The sequence below is a fragment of the Helobdella robusta genome (genome assembly GCF_000326865.2).
Source record: "Helobdella robusta unplaced genomic scaffold HELROscaffold_52, whole genome shotgun sequence".
Classification (NCBI taxonomy): domain Eukaryota; kingdom Metazoa; phylum Annelida; class Clitellata; order Rhynchobdellida; family Glossiphoniidae; genus Helobdella; species Helobdella robusta.
This window is the reverse complement of record NW_008705269.1, coordinates 4,715-28,315: the sequence shown is the minus strand read 5'-3', so window position 1 is coordinate 28,315 and position 23,601 is coordinate 4,715. Positions and strand designations below refer to the sequence as shown.

General features: G+C 31.2%; 2 protein-coding genes across 2 annotated transcripts in view; one reads left to right on the top strand and one right to left on the bottom strand.

The window, feature by feature from the left end:
- Positions 1 to 662: 662 nt before the first annotated feature.
- Positions 663 to 4,023, top strand: HELRODRAFT_179063 (hypothetical protein; the record flags this gene model as incomplete). The annotated part of the gene is made up of 4 exons (XM_009027940.1): positions 663 to 735; positions 1,182 to 1,214; positions 3,563 to 3,681; positions 3,838 to 4,023. The coding sequence occupies 4 exons, from the start codon at positions 663 to 665 to the stop codon at positions 4,021 to 4,023; spliced, it is 411 nt and encodes a 136-aa protein (XP_009026188.1).
- A 19,317-nt stretch (positions 4,024 to 23,340) lies between these two features.
- The window catches only part of HELRODRAFT_179062 (hypothetical protein), a gene marked incomplete at both ends in the record, with an annotated part of 4,665 nt that continues 4,404 nt past the window's right edge, over positions 23,341 to 23,601 (bottom strand). The window contains one exon of the mRNA XM_009027939.1: positions 23,341 to 23,484. Coding sequence (XP_009026187.1) covers positions 23,341 to 23,484 — 144 coding nt within the window. The remainder of the gene's footprint in view (positions 23,485 to 23,601) is intronic.

Below are 23,601 nucleotides of genomic sequence, written 5' to 3'. Positions count from 1 at the left end.
AGTTGCATTTCAAATCTCGCTCCTGATTTTCAAGGTCATAAATAGACTCGCTGCGAATTATTTGGTCGGTTTCTAAAGCGAAGTTTTTTAAACCATACAAATTACGATGTGACCATCTAGCATCACGATAAAAATTGGTTAAAAAAGTTTTCTATTGCTCGTTAGGAAGTGTGGAATAGTCATCTACCAAGCTACTTTAGACTATTTGGACTCTCCATCAAAAAATTCAAAAGCTAATAAAAATTTATCTTTTCGATCAATGAAACCTTTTCTTTTACAATATTGCTTTAATCATTATTAAGAACGCTTTTGAGATTACAATTTAAAAAGCGCTATCTAAATCTTAATATATATATAATATATATATATATATATATATATATAGTTTTGCCTCTTTATATACTTATATATATATATATATATATATATATATATATATATATCACTTTCAAATCTGAATACTCAATATATATTTAACGAACTATTTATTCAATCAATTACATTTTCCACCCAAGCAATAAAAAACAGCAACATCAATATAATCTTGACCATCTTCGCACACATGCCAGCCAGCCAGCCAACAATGCACAGTCCAGGCAGGCAGACACAATGAGAGAAACATTGATTACAGTTTTCGTGCCGGCCTGACGTGATGAATAATGATGGCTCTCTATCCAGATAACTCACACTTCCTTACTTATAATCTTCGTGGAAATAAAACATTTGATAGCAGCGGTTTGTTTTGTGGTGCAATGCATTAACTCCTTCATGAATATTACTTCCTCCGCAACCTAATCAAATTTTGTAACTCATTGGACTGCTCTGACATATGCAAAACATTTTGCATCCGAGGAACGTTCACAATTTAACTGCAAGTGTTCAATATTTATTTTCAGCAAGTATGTATGTATGTATATATATATATATATATATATATATAATATAATTATATATTATATATATGTATATATGAATATATATGCGCTCGCGTGTGTGTGTATGTGTGTATGTGTGTGTGTGTGTGTGTGTGTGTGTGTGTGTGTGTGTCTGTTGAAAGTTGTTTTTTCAATTTTCCTAACTAGAACTTAATGGAAATTGTTCAATTTGTTGAAAATAGAATTATTATCCAAGTTCATCATGAAAATTTAATGAAACTGTTGTTATCCAAATTCATCATGCAGATAAGACCTATTCAAAAATCATCTTCAGTGCAGGTTTGGTTTATATAGTTTCTTTAAACAAAGCTAAGTTAGTTCTTCAGCAAAATAAATTACTTAGTTGGTGTCGTATTGTTCATCTTTGTTGTTGTCATTTCTTTGTTCTTCATTGTTATTGAAGTTAGTATTAAGGCGTTGAGTTGGTAATGATGTTATCATTCTTTGTTGGATGTTTATTTGAGGTTTATTGATATCCATTAGGACAGCTTCTGCAATTTTTTGATGTACTGTGTTGGTATTTTAATAAATTATTTTTGTTGTTTTTGTCACTTTGCTAAAGTGTTGAAAATATGTTTGAAGAAACTATTTAAACTAAACCTGCACTGAAGATGATTTGTGAAAAATCAAAATAAGGCCTATCGGCATGATGAATTTGGATAACAACAGTTTTATTAAATTTTCATGATGAACTTGGGTAATAATTCTATTTTCAATAAATTAAATAATTTCCAGAAAAAATTTTAGTAAGGAAAATGAAAATGCAAATTTTATATTGATTAATGCAAACAATTCGGTAGAATTCATACAACAATACTGTATATATATATATATATATATATATATATATATATATATATAGTTATGGTGTTTGTATGTGATTTTTTTGGGGCGAGAGAAGAAGTTATCTTCCTTCCTACAAAACAAAGACATGTTGAGTCTAAAAAATGTATGCGACGCAAGCAAGCAGGGCATTTTTACGTTCAAACTTCACGCAGTTGCACTATTTTTTAAAGCTTTCAAACCCTACGAACGCCCAACGAATTCAGACAACTGAGTTATGTATTGCACTCTTATCGCATGGACTACCTTTTCATTTAATCTTTAATTACTAAATTAAGTCATATCTGCAAATATCTGAATAATTAAATAAATAAATATTTAACTAAATCTAAATAAATATATATAAGCATTATTAATAAATGTGTGTGTGTGTGTTTGTGTGTATGTGTGTGTGTGTGTGTGGGTGGGTGTGGGTGTGTTAAATTGGTTTGCTATTTTAATTTTTCCACTTTTAACAAAAATTTTTTATTAAATTATTTCTTTATTTCCGACGTTTCGGCATCTTGCAAGATTTAGTATATAATAGATTTGCAGTTGGATTTTTAAAGTAATAAATGTTTTAACGTTTTTAGTGTCTCTGTTTTCAAACTTAATTTTCAATTATTCAAAGTTTTCAGAGCATCTACATCAATCATCAAACGCCGCAAAGATCAAAAACCAATCCATTATTTAAGAATATTTATTATTTGCCAGGTATAATTTCTTGCTGCAAAGGCAGAAGCAATTTAATGATTGAAATATTTGTAACTTTAATTCAATGATTAATAAAATATGAGCGCATCAAATCATCAAGTCAATAGATTAAAAGAGTTTCATTAAATTAATTTTTATTTCAATTTTAATAAATATTTTGCATTTTTTAATATATTCAAAAACAACAACGACAACGACATAACTCTATATTTCAGAAATCATATGCCAACGGCACATAAAATAGACGAAGTCGTCCTCAAACAAATCATAAAATAAAATGTTACACCAATCAATTATACTAATAAAATAATACTCAGGATGTACTACAGTTATTGTGAGACATCACAATTGGTCCTAGAGATCAACTAATCATGTACTATATGAATTTAAATGCCCTATGGACGACTGTGCGCGTCAACAACATTCGCATATTGGTGTTACGACCACTTCACTATCAAGACGTCTTACAATGCATACACTAAGAGAAGCCATCAAATCTCACTTGCAATCAACACATGCAACTCCAATAACCCGACAAATTCTTGACAACAACACAAAAACAATTTATTAAAACACCAACACAATACATTTAAAAATTGCAGAAACTCTAAAAAATTGCAGAAACATCTAAAAATTGCAGAAACTGTCCTAATAGAAAGAAGCAAACATTTATCCAACAAAGAAGGATAACATCATTACCAACTCGACGCCTTAATACTAACTTCAATAACAATGATGAACAAAGAAATGACAACAAAATGACAACAACAAAGATAAAGAATACGACAACAACTAAGTAACTCATTATGCTAAAAAACTAACTTTGCTTTATTCAAAGAAACCATGTAAGCCAAACCTGAACTGAAGATGATTTATAAAAAATCGAATTCAGGCATATATGTTTGATGAATTTGGATAACAACAATTAAATTTTCTTGAAAAACTTGGAGAATAATTTTATTTTTAGTAAATTGAACACTTTCCAAAAAAATGAAAAATGGAAAATTGAAAAGATAAACTTTAAATTGATTAATTCCAACAATTCGGAAGTATTCATACAATACTACAAACAATTTTGCTCCTGTCTGCAGTCGGTCTAGGTTTAGGATCCGTGGCTAAGCTGGCATCTTTTGTATTTTTGGCTTCAGCCGCTGCCACGGTATCCATACAAGAGATGCTGTTGCCAACTGATGAAGCATATGTTGATAACGTTAGAATGAAGATATTTATGGGGTGGAAGGCAGCTTTTGTGGGGACGTTGACATAAATACCGTGTCGAAAAAGAGTGACACGTCATCCTTGAATCGCTTGATCGATCGATTATCCCCGTTTACCAACTCAATACATGATAAAACTAGGATTATAGCAGTTTGCTCTCAACCATTTAGAGTTTGGCTTCGAATGGTTGAGAAAGATTCCAAACACCGCCTATGGTACCAGAATGGATGATACTGGCGTTCGTGCTAGTTTAGGATTGAGATTTGGGTTGTCTGTGATTACGGGATATGATTGCAAGTGTGGTTCAAAAGCAAAAACTGCTGGGTTGCCTTAGAATGTCTTGTATGTCTTAGAATGTCTTTGAATGTCATTGAAGCGTTTGGTCCAACTAACGGGCAAACAAAAACGTTCATCAATCTGTTAATAGCAAAAGTTATCGAGGATCGAGTTATCGGCAATCCGGAGGCCAAACGTTATATAAAACAATACATATCAAAATTATTACAAACGTTTATGCTTTTTGTATTTTGTATGGAGAAATGAAGTACCTTTTGCGCAGGAACCCCGAACATAAATAAACACTGAAACCTGAGATTGATTTTAAGTATCTCCCTCCTAGCTTCCATCAACAAAGAGGCAATACTTACATACATATATACATACATACATACATACATACATACATACATACATACATACATACATACATACATACATACATACATACATACATACATACATACATACATACATACATACATACATACATACATACATACATACATACATACATACATACATACATACATACATACATACATACATACATACATACATACATACATACATACATACATACATACATCTCGGTTAGATTACTGCAACAGCTTGTTGTATAAAATACCTGATAAATCTATTGCTATTCTGCTGTAGGTTCAGAATAGAGCTGCAAAGTTGGTTGCTGGTAAATTGAAGTTTGACCACATTACGCCAATTTTGAATGATTTGCACTGGTTGACGATTGATAAAAGGATAATTTTTGAAGTTGGTGTGATCATGTTCAAGACTTTAAACGGAATGTCACCAGATTACATGACCAATAAATTTACCAGAAAAGGAACGGCATCTAGTTTCTGCCTTCGGTCAGATGATATGAATCTCTTAAGGGTGCCAGTGGCAAAGTTACAGATTGGATCACGTGATATTGCAATTGCCGGTCCCACTGTGTGGAACAGTCTCCCTGCATCACTTCATCTTCAATCATTTAAAAAGAATTTGAAGTCATTTTTATTTTCGTTGAAATTGCATTGAATTTTATTTTGTATTTATTTTGTTTGCACGTATATATTTAAGTTTGATTTTTTGAAAGCGCCTGTGAGAACATTGAATGGGCGCTATTTGTCCTAAATAAAAATAAATAAATAAATAAATACATACATACATACATACATACATACATACATACATACATACATACATACATACATACATACATACATACATACATACATACATACATACATACGTACGTACATACATACATACGTACGTACATATATACATACACACATACACACACACATATACACACACACATACACACATGCATACATAAAACTTTTTGCCTGACATTATTTTGATGTTGTCTAATTTTTTGCAAGTCTGAGCGATACAGCACTGCAGTTTCTACTTAGATCGTGTGACATGACTAATATGCAAGTGCAAATTTGCAGGTATAACATCAATTATTTCATAATAAGAACACGTTGTTCCACAGTGTTCAATACATGTTTCAGTGCGTATAAATGCACACTTCCTAAGCGCTGTTCCATAAACTTCAAGGTATAATTTTCTTTGCTTTTGTAAGGTTGTTTTGAATTTTGCGTGCGGTGTAAAATTGCCGACAAAAACGATTGTTGTTCAAATATATTTTCATAAACATAGGAATTGTCCTGAAATTACTTTGGTTTTTGTATTTTATAATGAAAAATTTGCCCAAAAAATGAAAATGATTAAATTGAATTTCAATAGAAGCCTAGGACAAAAGTTTCAAGCCTGGTTTGGAACTGCTAATAATGGTGCATATCATGAATGAACTGCTTGTGCAAATATGCATAAGTCGCTTTTATTAGTAAATTTCAAAAATAAACACCTCATTAATTTGTTGCACCAATTTCTTTGAAATATTATTAAAAGCAGACTGAAAGTTATTAGTGACAAGAATGTTGACGGTTCTGTAAATAGTTTAAGGCTTATTTATAAATTATATGTGAACAAAAATTGAAACAATATGAAAACACTTTAGTAATAAACATGTGAAATTGTTTATCCTGTCTATCTGAACTTGTATTTTGTTGTCATGTTGTGTTATGTTTTGTAGACACGCACATAGTTTGTCTTGCTTCTGTGTTCTGTTTTAAATATGATCCAATATTAAATTTTAATGAGAGCATAATTTAATTAGCACCATAAAAGGAGGTCTTTGAAGCCGCTGAGCAAATGCTTTGCACCGCACGTGTAACGTTTGCGTGAATTATGCAAAAAAACATTTAAATTATAACAGTGAATTAATTCATTACCATGCATCCAGTGCTAACAACAAAACTAAATAATATTCCATGGAATTTTAACAATGATTCAACTTCAAAAGTGTGTTGTTCATATATTATTTTTTGTTAACTTTCTAAATATTGCGAGATTCACAAATTTTATTCACGGAATTCCTACGTGTAAAAGTCTTGATTCCTGTATGGTTGATATTGATATCATTGCAATTATAAAGTTATTTGACAATGTCGTCAGTCAACAAACGTTCAGAAATTATTTAATTTAAGATAAAAATGTACGGTATCGACAGAAATCTCAAAGACCACATCAGAAATATCAAAAAAATTTAAATTTAATTCAAACATTGTTACGTAGTGATTCACTTAAACTAAATTGCGGCTAATTGAAGTTTTCATTCAGTAGTACGTACCCTAGCAAAACAAATTCAAATTTTTATATTTAAAAATTTACTTAAAAATTTCAAACCAAATTTATTTCCTATGAAACGAACCAATTTAAACCACACATTCAATTTTTTCGACCTAAGTGATTCTATTGATTTCTCTTCAAAAATATTTAAAAAATTTTTTTTTATTGAAAAATAGAAACTACAGTAAATGTTTGTATTAATTAGAAAGATGTCTTACAAGTTACGTTTACGTTAAATGTTAGGGTTCATTAATTTGATGCAGTGGATGCCGGTTCACCGGACCATCCGCAACAACAAAATATTGCATCACCACTCGCTTCAAACAAACTTTCTGTCAGAACTTCTTATCCGATCTTTTGGTAACATAACATATAAAAATTTAGTTTATTAAAATTTATTATTTAGGTATTTTTTCTTGTTATAAAATTTTTTATATTACAGAATTCAAAATAGTGACAAGAAAAGAATAACGCTAAAAAGATTTTTTCAACATTTCAATATTGTTGAAACTGTCCCCAGAAACGGGTGAAGAAGAAAGAATCTGTAAGAAGAAAGAATCTTGAGAGTTTTCAATGAAACAGTCTACAAAACACATTCTTTGCAGAACGTTCAAGTGGTCCATCTGAAATGTGACGCGTCCATCTTCGTAAGAGAATCAATCTTCACAGACAGCCAGGCTATTTTTATGTCATTTTGTAACAGGCTACATATCCCAGCCGACAAAGGAGGTTTTTCAGAAAGAAATTAAGAATGGTGAAAATAAAACAGATCATACAAAGTCGAAAACTTTACCCATTAATTATTTATCACTTTGAAAGTTGCTTTGAACAAAGGACACAATTTTAAATAATAACTTAAAATTATTTATTTTAAAATATGTGAAGCAGACAGACAGTTAAGCTTGCCTACATACAACGATGCATCTTTTGATTTATTATTTAACTTTTCGATTTAAATACCTTTAAGACGTTTAAATGAAAAGAGAAAAACAAAAAGTAAAAAAATCTTAAAGGCAGGCGAAAACATAAAACTTGTTAGAAAAGAGCTTAAGTTCCATTTGAAGGCTGATCATTTTGTATTCTCTCTCTCTCTCTCTTCAAGTGTTTCATCATTTTAAATATTTTCTCTTCTCGGCGTGTCGCAGCCAGGATTCTTTGAAATATAATCTCGCAACATGACATCAGTCGGACCGAAGTAACGTTCGAATGCTGGGTGCTTCATTATTTTTACGTTATCTAAATTTTAAATTCTTGCACTCCTGATGCTTTATATAATGCGTTGTAGAAATGACTTGTTAGTTGCTAATGTTATTCGTTATTATTGTTAATTGTTTTCTTAATTTTATTATCAATAAAATTATACAAAGCATGAAAAAACTATTGCCCTTTCTTATACAGGTCCAATAAATAATAAACAAATGTTGTCATATGTTTTGAGTCGAATAAGATGATTTATTATTAATTTAAATTCTTTTCTCAAAGATCAGCTAATAAGATACAGGTGCAGGAACATCTTCGCGCATTCATTTGACCACATTTCAGTGATGGCCATATAATTTTACATACTTAACCAATACTTTGCTAGTTATATAAATTTAATTTAATTTCTCTTGCTTCATTTATACTAAATTTGCATAAACTTTGCATGCTCATTCATCAGAAACAACTTTCATGTAGCGCTGTTATAAAAAAATTTAGCAGCTCATGCATTTGCTGTCTTTGGAAACCGTTCCCTGCTGTTCTGCAGTGTTAGTGTAAGCTTGCCGTTAGGTTTCTCATTTTACAGATCAAGTTTTTGTTAGAGTCAAATATTTACATCATGTTCACATTCAAATTTTTTTTAAATAATAAGAACCAGATATAGTTGTATGATATATTTCTCACGATCGAGTCTGATTACAAAATTAGCACCAATTTCTTATTATAATCTCATTATTCAGAACAAATACGTGAACGAGAGGCTTGGGCGTGTAGGCATTGCGACGCCCACCACTAGCAGATATTTTTGTTTCAGTTAGGACGAACATTCAAAAAATTACTAATAAATTTGTTTTTATAAATGTTTTAGTCCTGGCCGATCAGAGAATATTTCGGCAACATTGAAGCCCAGAAAGAAGTTTTCTGATAACGACACTGACCTTTTTAACGTTGAAGTTGAAGCAGTATGTTCTTTCGTAAAAATAAGTCACAGTCCACAAAATGAAACACATCCTCTTTTAATAATGAACACGTTTTATTGGGAAGTTATCATAATTTACCATTTTCAAATTCTAAAATCTTGACCTGAATCTTGAAGGGTTCTTACCGTATAAAATGTATTTGCTGTGAACGTGTTCATACTCGTTATGTCAGTTCCGACTCATAAAATTTTAGCGTTAATTTTTGCGTTTTGTGTAAAAGTTTGAAGAGCTTGCAAAAATATTTTAATAAAAATAAACGTTTTTAAATTTTCTAAACTTTTCAAGTTTTTCTGGTCACAAAACATGCGATATAGTTTGAGTAAAACAATAAAAATGAAGAAATTTAACAAAATATAAACATTTTTTATTAAATGCCTTACAAAGAGTTTCAAAACACGCGTGAAAAAAGAAAATAATTGAAAAGCCTAAATAAAATTGGCTTTTTCGTCTTTACATCAGTACCTATTTTTTTTTATTTGATGCAAAAAATTCAAAATAGGATTAGATCCTAACTCGGCTTGCATGCGCACATTACGTCGCAAACTTGATCCATTTTCACTGCGGAACTTCCACCTACCTATGTTCTTTCATGGCAAATATTTTTTGAACCCACGATTTGTTGCATATTTTTATATTTAAATCGCTGTCTTCAAATATGCTTGAGATGAAATTGTTATGATGTGAAGGGAGGTACTCGTCATTAAATTATTAAATGAAATTAATAAAAATTTATTTGCATACAGCCAGAGTTTTGAAAAATTAGATTAAAATTCAAATAATAAAAAATTGAAATATTAAAAGATAGAGGTGAAAAATTATTTGTTTGCATTTTTTATAACACGAGAAATATTCCTTTTGACTTGTGTTTGATTTTTTGGTCTAACACACTCATGAAACATGGTGTTGAATTTATTTAGAAAAACTAAAAGTTGAAACAATTTTTTGAGCAGTAGAAGCATGAAAAATTCAACGAGTGGTGCCACACAGAGCTTCATTATATATTCGCACTTGTCTCGTACGCTTCATCCTGTTATTTTTCAATTTTTCCACTCTTATATTTTTTCATTGATGCACATGCTTCATATCAAATTCACTCTTCTTGCTGCTCAATCATTTCTGAATCATTTGAACAATTTCGAAAATTTGAAACTACTCCTAAATAATTTCCTGAATTTTTTCATATTAAGCAAAATTAGGAAATGTCAAAAGAGTTTTATGCATCGAAGTCATCTGCTCTTACCACATTTCAAGCTGCAGAGGATGTGAGCCACGCCGAGAAATAATAAATAATTTTTCCTGAGCACTTGAAATGAAGAATTGCGATATCTGCGGATGTACATGTTGTAACTGCAACAACATTTTGGCATGCAGTAAAAAACCAAACAAACATGCCGTACCTACTGTTGTTCGTTAAACTGTGAAAATTTATAAACAACAAAAACATGTTCACAAAATTACATTACGAATCAATGGTTTTATAACCATCAACATAATAAAAAACTTTAATTTTCTTACAATGGCAGTACATAGTTATTGAAGCAATTTGTATGAACATGTTTCAGTATGAGTTTCATGTTGATGCGAGTGTGGCGAGTGTTGATGCGATGGTGAACCATCGAACTAAATAACTCAATCATTAATTTAACCTCAGATTGAATTTTAAAACACAGATTTCACAAAATGAAAACAAATCAACTCGAGGAAATATTAAGAGTGGATTCAACTGATGCTAATAAATGAGCACCTTTGTGGATTGTTTAAGGAAAGGAATGAATATTTAAAATAAATATCAATTGAAGTCGAAACATTTCAGCCACTGAAAAAAATATTTGTTTGAGCATGTTATTTTTATTTCATTGGTATAATATTACTATAATTTTGAAAAAACTCAGTAGGTCTATCGGTCGTTTGGTATTGTTAGGATGTTACTGTTCTTTTGTTCATCGTCGTAAAATCATTTGTGGGCTTTGTGTGTGAGCATTATAACAATGATGAACCTTCAAAACATATAAAGTCTCATCTGAAATAATCAATGTTCACATTAAAACATCAAATAGTAAAACTGCTTCTGTAATCGAATGTTGCATTTATTATTTGTTCAATTAAGTAAAATAATAAAAAGTCGTTAAAGTTGTTCATGTACATAGACATGAAAATGTTTAAAATAAAATAAAATACCCTTCAAATTTTTAACAAGTTGAGTCTTTGAAATTACATGATGTATGTTCGTAGATTTAAACTTATCATACTTTGAAAACGTAAAACCTATGCAGATAGTTCTTTGAAGTAACGAGATGTAGACTATATTTGAACACGGTTTAATTAATTCGCCTGAGTACATACACACAACTCGTTAAATAAATAATGTCCTGCTAAGTTATTTGCTTGCTTCGCAAACCACCATTCATTCAGAAGTCATTGACTTTTGTTTGCTTAAGAACATTGACATATAAAGAGCAAACACGACATCATCGCGAATAACACAAATAAGAAAGAAGGAACTAACCTCTGTAGAGGACGCAAAACAAGGCTCGCGATGCTTAAATAAATTGCTCGATTATACAAATATAGTGACGAAACGATTTCTTCTCAAGCCGGTAAATTTAAAGAGTTGCAAATAAAACTGGTAGAGGTGAAGTGTGAGAGTGATGTGCTTATATAATATGGCAGGAGTCATTGAGGTGTTCACATCATCTGTCGATGGATGCGTGCAAGCATCTTCAACTGCATGATACGCTGCATTGTTTTCTGCATGATATACAGTGTATATACATATATTATATATAAATTTATATGTATATATACTTATATATGTGCAATTATTGATGAAAATCAAAGCATGTTCGCCTTAGTTAACCTCCTGTTTAATTTTTCTACCAAGGTAGATCGTCAATCATTGTCAAGTTTCTTGAGTTCAAAACCAAAATTTTCATTATTTATTTCAAGCATAACGGAACAAGAAAGCTTCTTTCGGTGTTCCTATACAATCGTGTTCGCATTGATACGTTGTGTATGTGGCTAATTGATCAAGTATGATTGCGTCTTTACAATGTTGATTGTTTGTTTGTTTAAAGTAAATTATTTCTTTGTTATTTTGATGGTACAGAGTACTCTTTGCAAACTTCTATATTGGACATATCGAAAAGTTTTTTAAAGAGGAACAAAAGTTGAAGCCTCATATATACTGCCGATACGTTGATGACATATTTGTTACATGGGATGAAAATAATCACCAATAATGGATATAAAAACTCCATGATCCAGAAAATAATAGAACGCAGAGAACAAAAAAGTAGCAACTGCAACAACCATGCAACCAACAATAGTAACAAAAATAAGATAGTAATATATTATAAGAACCACGTGTTAACCGCTGTCGAACAGGATGAAAAAATTATGAAAAGAATCATAAAAATAAAATGACGTCCAAGCAATCAACGAGAACGATAGTATTAAACTACGAATATACTTCTCCAACCAAAGAACGTCATCTCTTGTGATGAAAAACAACTGCACTAGTAAGCCAGAATCGATAATGGATCATAGCCATCTAATATATTTGTTTAAATGTAATGTTGGTGAGTGTGGGCACCATAATTCCGAATATATTGGTATGACGACGATCAGGTTATCGAGAAGACTCACGATGCACGTACAAACTGGCGCATCACATGATAGAGAAACAAAAAAATAAAATTACTAGACAAATCCTGGACCACAATCTTGAAATCTTACATTACAATAACAGCCATTATACCACTTCACTATCAATATACCCCAAATAAACATCCAACAAAGAATGATAACATCATTACCAACTCGACGTCTTAATACTGTTGCGGTTGCGCTAATGTATGAGAACACCGAACCAGAAAGAGCAGTGAGCGGGAGAAGAAAAGAAAGGTATTCGTTTGGATAGGCTGGGCAGGTGTTTCGTTCCTACCGGGGACTCATCAGCAGTCCGAATGCCTATCAGAATAGTTATCACAGTTTCTTATATAGCCCGCACAAATCAGTTATTATTGAGGTTTGTTAGTTTTAATCGTTAGGATTTGCAATCCGACAATAATAACTTCAATAACTATAAAGAACAAAGGAATGACAACAACAAAGATGAAGAAAACTATACCAACTGATAAACTTTGTATAAAATGTGGTCTCCTTCCAATATAATATTAATATATATATATATATCTATATATATATATATATATATATATGCAGTATTGTATGAATTCTATCGAATTGTAGGCAATAATCAATTTAAAGTTTGTCTTTTCAATTTTCCTTACTTGAATTTTCTGGAAAGTATTGAATTTGTTGAAAATAGAATTATTACCCAAGTTCATCATGAAAATTTAATAAAACTGTTGTTATCCAAAATCATCATATAGATAGGCTTTATTTCAATTTTTCACAAATCATCTCAAGTGCGGGTTTGGTTTATATAGCTTCTGTAAACAAAACAAAGTTAATTTTTCAGCAAAGAGAGTTGTTGTTGTATTTTTCATCTTTGTTGTTGTCATTTCTTTGTTTTTCATTGTTATTGAAGTTAGTATTAAGGCGTCGAGTTGATAATTGTCTTGTCAACACAGAAGCTGTCCTTTTAGATACCAATAAAGCCCAAATAAACATCCAACAAAAAATGATAACATCATTACCACCTTAAAAAACTTAGCCTAAAATTGCTGATATTTAAATTTATAATTATAATGAACATATTATAATTTATACAATATATATGTTACTATAATTTTTAAATTATTAGCATGTTATTTAAATTTTCTATAAAACATTTGGTTTTACTTGGTCAATCGAAATTCGTACATTTGCGTAAATTACTTTTATTGGCTTTAAAAAATTTAAATAATTTTTTATGTCATTGATTTCCATCAATAAAATGTAGGCTACACGTTAAGTTTTTAAACAAATAAAACTGTTTATATCGCTTGGTTCGTGTTCCAGCTATCATTAAAACTATTTGCCCTTAAAAATTTTTTATTAAATTGAGTTGATTTATTTCCATTAAAATGTATAAAGCCAAATTATGATTACTAACATTCGAATAATTACAAAAACAATTGGCTTTTTCAATTCAGAATTGTGACGTCTGTCTGTCGCTATATTTCAAAATAAAATTTCACTACATGAAACAATTATTTATTACAAAATTGATTTTTGCCACAAGTTATTGGTTATTATAGATTAAATAAATATATGTATATATATATATATATATACATATTAATATTTAATATATATATATATATCTCTGACATATATGCAGTATATATACTAGACAGCAATAATCTTTTTAGCGGTCGTTGTTAGCAAAGAACGGAGCCTCGAGTTGCTCGATTTTTCTGGCATGATGACGCTGGCACTTCAGTGCACGTTGTTGTGTTCTACACGTTGTTGTCTTCTTTTTAACTTGCCGTGGTTTGGTGAATGTCGGGGTTTGCGGCTGGTCTGTATCGGCATTCTTTATTTGTTTGCATACCAATGTTGTTATTGTGATTTTGTTGTGTGTCATCATTGTTATCTTCGTCATTGTTTGTACATCAGTCTTTTTATGATTTTTTTTGCAATAATTTTACAATTTCAATCTCAAGTCATTAATTGTCACAAATTTCCAACTTATGATGACATTGCTATATAAACACTTCCATTCCATTCCATCATCATTGCTAAATGTTAAAAATTAATTTATGGCTAGAGTGCCACTAGCTGTGCAGACGTTGTGAACCACCAGTTTTATACTGTAGTACAATCATATAAATTTGCTATAATAAGAAAAAATTAACCTGAAATTTGCACTACTCGTTTAATGTTTTTATTCAATTAATAGAATTGAACAACTCCACCATCAAAGAGAATGAATGTAGATAAGCCAAAATTGCGAACTGCAGTGCACTGTGAAACCAGGCAACAGTAATTGTTGTTTTAATGGTTGCTGTTGGTGTCCAGAGAAATATAAAAATAACGTAAATTGTGTCACACGTCAAGCAGGCGGTAAATCATTCATTCTATTTCGTAGGCTGGACTGGAGAGATCGTTCTCACTTGACAATGCATTTCAAAACGTAACTGAACAAAACAGATCCTAATTAATGATAAGAACATTTTCACTAATTAGAAAAAATAAAAAACAATGCAGCCATATAAGATTTTGATTTGATTGGTTCTGAATTGGTTGGATTGTAATGCGATTGAGATACACACGAATGATGAATTGAAATTAAAGTTGTGGAGTGATTACAAAAAACATCAGAAGATAACTGATGTACAAACAATGAAGAAGATAACAATGATATTAAAAAAATCACGACAAACAAATAAAGAATGCCGATACGGATCAGGCGCTAACCCTGACTCAAATGTGCACCTGAAATAACGCATTTATTGTTAGAATAAAAAACGGCGGAGCAACGAAACGCTGTATGTATGAGGCGAGGACCAAACAAATTGAATTCAATGTTAAAAGTTTCATGCTAAAAAATGTCTTACAACTCTGAAACTTGTCATTGATCCATCCATCCAACTACTTAACTAACCACTGACAAGTTATTTATACCCTATCTAAATGTCAATTAACAATTTGTCCAGTCAAAAGATTTTTACTTGAAAATATATTTTTAAAAATTTTTAATTTAATAAATTGAGTAATGAAAAAATTTTTATTTTTATTAAATTATTTCTTATATTGAGTTTTTAATTAATGGTTTGGGTTCCGCTATAGAATTTTAGGAAAGAATTCAATTTGGGGACCTTGAACGTTGGTTTGATTTTTGGAATTTGCATCATTGGCAGGCATGCAGTCATATTCTTGCATGTAAAGTTTATAATGAACATACAATAAGGTGATCCCAGTCTGAAGTTCCATGTTCATCCTGGACCCACTGTCCGTTACAGTGAAGCCTTACTACTATTTCTGTTATAACCATTCTTTATTCATTTGAACTAAAAATTCATATACCTGCAAACTAACTTAGCGTTAAAGTTTGAGTTGGATTATTAAGAATGTCATTGAATAAATGGAACTTTGAACATTCGCAGATATTTATTTATGATGCTTGCAATAGAATGCATGCGTACGTATGGCTCCAAGTACGACATTCTGCCGTCCATTTTAGCACATTGAGTAGCGATCATAATACAGGTAGCTTGAATTTTTATTTAATTTAATTAAATTTCACCAGGAAGTGAAATTCTGACCATTGCTGATGACAAACTCAAGACCGCCACTGCCCCTTTCACAAGAATTATTCGGTGAAGAATTGTTGTGCGTGCATTGTAAGTTGCTGAGAAGTTGATTGGAGCTTCCTTTCTAGACATTGTGGTGGCGTTTAAATTTAGTGTCAGAATTATGAAATAATACTGACTAAAAATACTTCAAAGTTTTCAACGCAAAATTTATCCACTCGATAGGGGGCATGGTGCAAGTTAATTTACTCGATAGGTGACGACGATTTTTTTTTGTTTTGCAATTTAGATGACGTCATAAATTATTACAAATTATTTTAAAAACCTTGGAAATTTTTATGTTTAAAAACACCCGAAACAAAATCTAATTTTGCGTTGATAAGGAAGAGTGTGGAAGAGAGTCTTTAGAAGAGAGCTGACTAGTTAGGCAACTTCGAATGATCGGTGCCTATTCTGGTCCCTAAGAGACTTAATTCGTGATTCTATGCTCATTGGCATAGTTTCAGAAACGTCTTAAGTTCTCAAAAAGAGTCCGCACTGGGTTGACTAGTTAGGCAGCTTCGATTAATCGGTGCCTATTCTGGTATCTAAGAGACTTAATTCGTGATTCTATGCTCATTGGCATAGTTTTAGAAACGTCTTAAGTTCTCAAAAGTGGATTTGGTGCGAGACTCTATGCTCATTGGCATAGTACCAAAGTCACACAATTTGTTTCCAGTGTTGTTCTGACTCTTGTTGTTTTGTGTTGGTTGTGTGAAAGCCGACCAGACTCGACGGCCCAGTGAAAACAGGCCAGGGTTGTGCGAAAGGCGACCGACCGACCGACCGACCGACCGACTGACTGACCTGTGAAGAAGTTTTAATTCCTGTATTCCAGTTTGTTTATTGACATTTTACATTATTATAGAGTTCATTTAGTTCAATTCCTTTTCATTTACTTCCGTCAATTAATAAAATTGTTATCAAATATTTTTTTTTACGCGTTCGTGTGTTACTCAGTAAAATCATATAATTCGAAAAAGCCCAGTGCCACACAGGACTGGTCGAACTCACGATAAAAATATACACAAAAATTATTGTCGGACCATAAAAAAAATTCCCTGAGAAAGATAGAGGAAGAGATTACCTCACACCACCAGTTGTTTTCATATAATTTCCGACATTATTTACCCTTACGGTTAAGATTTTAATGAATACTACGGCTTACGTTTGGTTACCTTGTGACACAGTGAATTTTGTTGTTAAATTCGTATAACAAAAAGAGACTACGATATTCTTATAGATAGGGGGAAGGAAGATTGTCTAACGTTTACGAGACACTCGGTAAGTATGCCCGGGTGCATTCATGTTATATTAATTAATTAATACACTATACACCCTCGAGACATGTACAACTTGCCACACACTTGCTCTGAAATTCAAAACTGCTACTGACCTGCTGACTGTATTGGAAATTAATATTTAATATGATTTGAAAACTAGGCAGACATTTTTGAAAATATTGTTCAAAGTTTTTTGATTACTTACTGGTTAAATTGGTAATTAAAATTAAATTCAATTTACTGATCACCGTAAACTAGTTATATGTGTCATTTCGGGGCATTTTAATGCAGCATAGGACATGTGCGTGGACATACTTAGCTACCTAGTGCCTCACAAACTACAAAAATTTTTTCATTATATTTGTATATCTTTATAAATCTCCATACTTGTATATTTGATATCTTCATAAATCTTTTTATTTATATATCTTTATAGATCTTTATCTTTTTATATCTTTATAAATTTATTTTACACGGACAGTGGTAAGGAAGCTGCTGAACATTTGCGTGGGGTTTTCATCACCAAAATAAACACAAATCTCATGCCCGTTCTACATTTCTATACGTCAATTCTTTTTTTTTATATTGAGAGTGCCTGAAATTATTTTGCATTGTCTTTTGTTTTTCTTTCTCAAAATAAACTTTAGCTTCAGATGTTACTTTATTTACGAATCAAAATTTTCAAATCAAAACGTAAAATTATGTATCTTATAATGGTTACCCCTATCTTTATAATATTTCAAGTATATATGGAACTGAAATAAATTTTTCTAAAATGATTAAAACCGATTGGCAGGTTGCTTTTAAAATATTTAAGCCAGAATCATTTTGTTATAAAAAAAAAGCTGCAAAAAACAGTGCTATCACACATACAATAATTATAATACATACGTGTTATGTTGCTGATGTGAGCACAAATACATAGCTCAAGCATACATCTTATATCAGCATGTGTGTGTATATAGGGAAGAAAGACTTTCATCGGTTGTACGCACTAAAATAGGCACATACGCTTGAAGAATGTAATGTGCAAAGAACGGCTGTATGCCTTGAGTACGTTGTCCGGTGTTGATGAATTATTGAAGTTGCTGGTCTCGTTGATGTTCAGTATGTTTTTCATGTTGTCAACTCAAGACTTCGGCAAGATTGTTTATTTGTCCTATGATTTGAAAAAAAATTATTGCTTCACCTTTTTACAACTACCATGCATCTATCCGTTGATTTCATTCGCCTAATCATATTAATTTATTTACGCATGCCAATATTGAAATATTTTATTAAAAAATAATTTGGCAGATTTACTGCCAGCAGTTCATACTGTAAGTAGTTTTATTTTTCATATTTTAAATTTTTAACGCGAAGATTTTTCAATTTTTAAGTTCACAGCATAAAAACACGTCTCAAACAGGACGATGTTAACTGGAGCATTGTGAAACAATAGTACAAAAGTAAAACAATGATAGTATTACAAAGACATTTTTGTAATTTATCATTTGGGTAGTCATGGAAACAGTATTTATCTTTTGTTTGTACATGGATTCACAAGCACAATGACGTTTCACACTTCCTCACGTGACCACATAACTTCCGGTCAAGATTGCGTCATCATTTGGATGCTTGATGGTTCCCAAGGGCAGATGAATCAAAGGAGATGATCTATTGCAGTTGCTTGCTGGCCATCATTTATTCCAAGCTTCTTTGCCGTGCAAGTCTCTCATGCCCTTATAACATGGTATATTGGCGAACAGTTTTTCTAATGACTTTTTTAATACGATTTTTTTCATTTAGGTTTATTGTATGGTGTAAAGTGACGTAACTTCAAACGGCTGGAATAAAAATAAGTATGTTAAGCGCTGTAGGATGTGTTCGCGGTGTATAGATATTAACAAAGCAGTTCGCAGAGGGGAAGTGTTGTAAAAGTTAGAAACAAAGAATGCTTTTCATGATATTACTTTTGGCTCAAATGTGAAATTTCTGCCCGAAGCACTGACATCGATAATTCGTTCGGTGGTTGATTGGTCCGCGCGCTGTTTCTTAAAAATTCTCAACACACTTATTTTTATTTTTCTGCTGCTTTATGTGGTAAAAACGATTATACATCTTATCATTAATCAATGTGTTTGTATTTATGTAATGTATAAATAATAAAGGAAAACTAAAGTTTTCACATTTATATTTATAGGTTGGAAATTTTTTACGGCTGATAAATGTTTGCCATCAAAAAGCCATAGAAGCCGGAACGAGCAGCATAAAAAATGATTGCTTTCCTTATCGCAACTTCTTCAGTTATGAATTACAAAGTTTTGAAAATCTAAAAGATGATAACCATGCAAGAGGATTGGGATAGTGTTAAATTCTGCATCTATGTGCCATCGTTTGCATAAATGCGCGTGCTAGTTAAGTGGTGTTTATACTCAATTAATCCTTGAATCTAGCACAAATAAAACTTGATCACATTTATATTTTATTTAACCGTTAAATTGGTGAACACCTTAAATTTCATTAAGTTTATCTATTTTTGCCTATTTTTATTTTAACTTATTTAATTTTTTAAAGTTATTCGCTGAAGTAGTCCATGAAAATAATTATAAAAACAACTGATTTTGATGCAATCCAACAAAAGAGACGATGTGGAATTTCAAAAACCTATTAGCTAATGCATTTTTTGAAAGCCATTTAATCAGATTTCTTAGAACGTTTAACGTTCTTATTTGCTTTTCATGTTTGCTAAACCGTTGAAAAATTTGTTTAAATATATTTTTATTCATCAAACTGTCTCCTGGATTAGTTTTTTTTTAATTTTTAGCCTTCAGTAATACAGAGGTTAATTTATTTTCATAAAATGAAACTTCAAGTAAGCGAGTTGAATAAATTATTAAAAGAAGAAGCCAGCATTTACATATTCTAGCTAGCTGCAGAATCACCTGCCTGACGATATTTCATCTCGCAAGATTAACACGCGTGCCATCAAATATTTTTACTCCACTTTCATCAACTTTCACTCATTCATTCAAATTTTCTCAAATTTATTCTTGAAAACAATAAAAATATTTGCTCTTTCTTTTTCATACTAAATATAATTGACAACAAATTGGTGATTCGAATGAAATGTGATAAAAAATGGTGAACGATTTTACCAAACCTTTTTTCGGTTTATTTTAACGTTAATGTGTTCAAATTTTTTAAATATTCTAATTGCATTATTTAATGGACATTTAAGATTTTTGAAAAACTGGGCAAGGAAAGTTGATGAAAGTTAAATGGAAGGAACAGTATAAAATCAATACATTAAAGAAAAAACATTGAGATAGGCTATAATCAGTATGTATAAACAAATATAAAAATTTCAAAAAAGTAAATGTTTCTTTTTGAAAGTGCAGTAATAAAACTAACGATTTTTAAAATAATACTGTAAACTGATGGTTCGAAAAGTTTGCTTGCCGCTTTTTCGTTGACGAGTCAAAAATTTCTGAATGCAGTTTGAAGGCAAGATCAGAAAATAGTTGACAGAATCACTAAAAAAACAATTCAAAAAAATTCAATTTACGTTATATCATTTAAATAATTCATTTTTTGGAAGTTTCTTGGTGCCCTATCTTGGTTCACCTTTCTTTTTCAATACATTTTATGATATAAAAATAAAAAATTCATGAAGCTCCGTACGGTCCATGGGCTTAATGTTAAAGGATATAAGATGACACAAACAATAAATTTGAATATTTATATTAAAAAAATATGGAAGCACGCCTCGCTAAGTTCCATCGTCATCACGACACCATTAATGCACCAGAACCTCGACTTGCATGATGTTGAGTGGCAGGTTCGTTCGAGTACATACGAAAATAGCAGATCTTTGACGACGGTCAAGTAATGGTAGCAAGATTTAATGATATTCACAGAGCCGGATGTAAAACAAAGGTGGCGGTATATCGTCTTTCTTGTGGAGTCTCCACAAAAAAGGGCCTCTACAAAAAAGAAGACATAACTTTAACATTATTCACCACACGACATTTGTAAAAAAATCATCGATCGAAATCAATTGTCTCAAAAAAGTTCGCCAACTTTACAAAGACTAATTGGTGCCATGTTGATACTGAAATTATAATTGAAATGATTGTGAGCTTGCACTAAATTGAAAGCCTCCACATTCATTATTGCTTCCGGGCCTTTCCACCGATAAATCTGATCCTGGACATTTAAAATGTTGATTACTAGGATTTAGCCAACTCTTTCAAATCTGGTACACTCGGATGTTTGTTAATAATTTATTTAAATAATAGTTCGTAACCTATAATTCCAAAAAACAAAACTAAAGAAATGCTTAAATTCACCCATGTAACTCAACTCAGGCTGTAACTTACCTATCAGACCTAAATATCTTCTATTAATTAATATTTATGTTTAATTACCTCAACTAAAACTCATGAAGAAAATGAGAAAAAAGAGTAAAGCAGAACAGAAGATATCACTACACAAACAATTAAATAAATGGTTTGTGTGTGTATGTGTGTGTGAGAGAGAGCAACATTCCACCACGAACCTCGCTCACTAGAAAAACCACCTAAAACAAACAAATTAGAACATAACAACAAACAACTCAAATAAAAAAACTATTCATAATAAAACCAATCAGTAAAAATTGAGACCAGACGCTCATACACGTGCCAACAAATACTTAAAATACATATACAGGCCCTCGAACGCAACCGGAACCTTTTCAGGGCAATTTAGAGCCTGGTCTCATTCTTTAGTTTCCATGAACAGTTAATTATTTTTCAAATTTTCACATCTTCAGTTTATTGATGAATATTTATTCATTTTTTAAAAATGTTATTTATTTCAATTATATTTAATTGTTTTATTTCATGCATTTGCATAACATTTAAACATATTTAATATCTTTCTTCTGGTGCACGTATAGCCGAGCTGATTTGAGATCGTCGTCTCCCTGCGTGCCTTTTCAGCTCCTATCAACTCGTTTCAACCGTACATCCTTACCATTTCAATCATTGACATCAGTAAAAATACATATATTTAAAGTATTTAAAACACTAATAAACATTATACAGTCTTAACAACCATGCTATTGCTAAATCAAACTTTAATTGACGTCAACGAACGCCTCTTAAGCTTTCGGTTTGGCTAGTTCGATTTGCTATATTGCTTTTTATATGTGCGTATGAATGAATAAATAATTCTTAATAATTATTTTTATACATGAATTTTAATTACCTTATGCATATTTATTTATTTAAACAACAGTTAATATTGCTACAAATGTACGCACCAATTCGAATTTTCCATGGAGAACTCAGAATAATTTGAGATTACACCTCACTTAACAGCGATTGTAAAATTTAAATGTATAAATATAAAAATATAAATATAAATAATAGCAACCATAGGCGGCGAGTTGTTCAAATTATTGGGGGGGCTCAAAAGTTACCGAAATTTTAGTTTTTATTATTATTATTAGTCAAATTATAATTCAAACTTATTTTTAATTTTTAATCAATTTAAAAGTCAAACATTTAAACAATATAATGCAAAACAATGTAAAGTAAAATTCTATTTTTAAATATCCCGAACATTAAAGAATCTAGTGAACAGTTTAAACAATATAATGTAGGGGAGACGGGGGCCGAATGGACCGCTTTTTTTTGTCGCTCACTAAATATTTTTTCTTTGCTCAACAAAATCAGCTATCGCTATTTTAATAACTGATCTTGATTTGTCATTATCTTGCACAGTTGACGGTATTTTTTTAATATTTCCAAATAACGTAATTTTTTTATAATTTAATTTTTAAGGTGGGTTGTTCCAATTTTTTTGGTGGTCCATTCGGTACAATAGCGGTGTACTGGATGGACCGGGTAAAGTACCAAATGGACCATTAAAGAATAGCAACAAATTCATGGAAATAAACACATTTGAAGTATTTTTAATTGAAACAAAAATTGAAATAATAAGATTATTCATGTATGCAAAATTCGCAAATGTAATCAACTGCACTAGAAACACTCGTGCAGAGCTCGTGAGCCCACTTGGCACAATTTCTGCAACGAAACCACATTTCGTTGTCTCGGCCAGCCTCACCACACATGACGCATATGTCCTTCTCAGCATATAATTGTCTTTTAAAATGTTTGCAGGTGTAGATGCCTTAGACCAAGCCTGTCCAGAAATTTCTGCTAGATCATATATCGAAACTGTCTTCCAGGATGAGAAACAA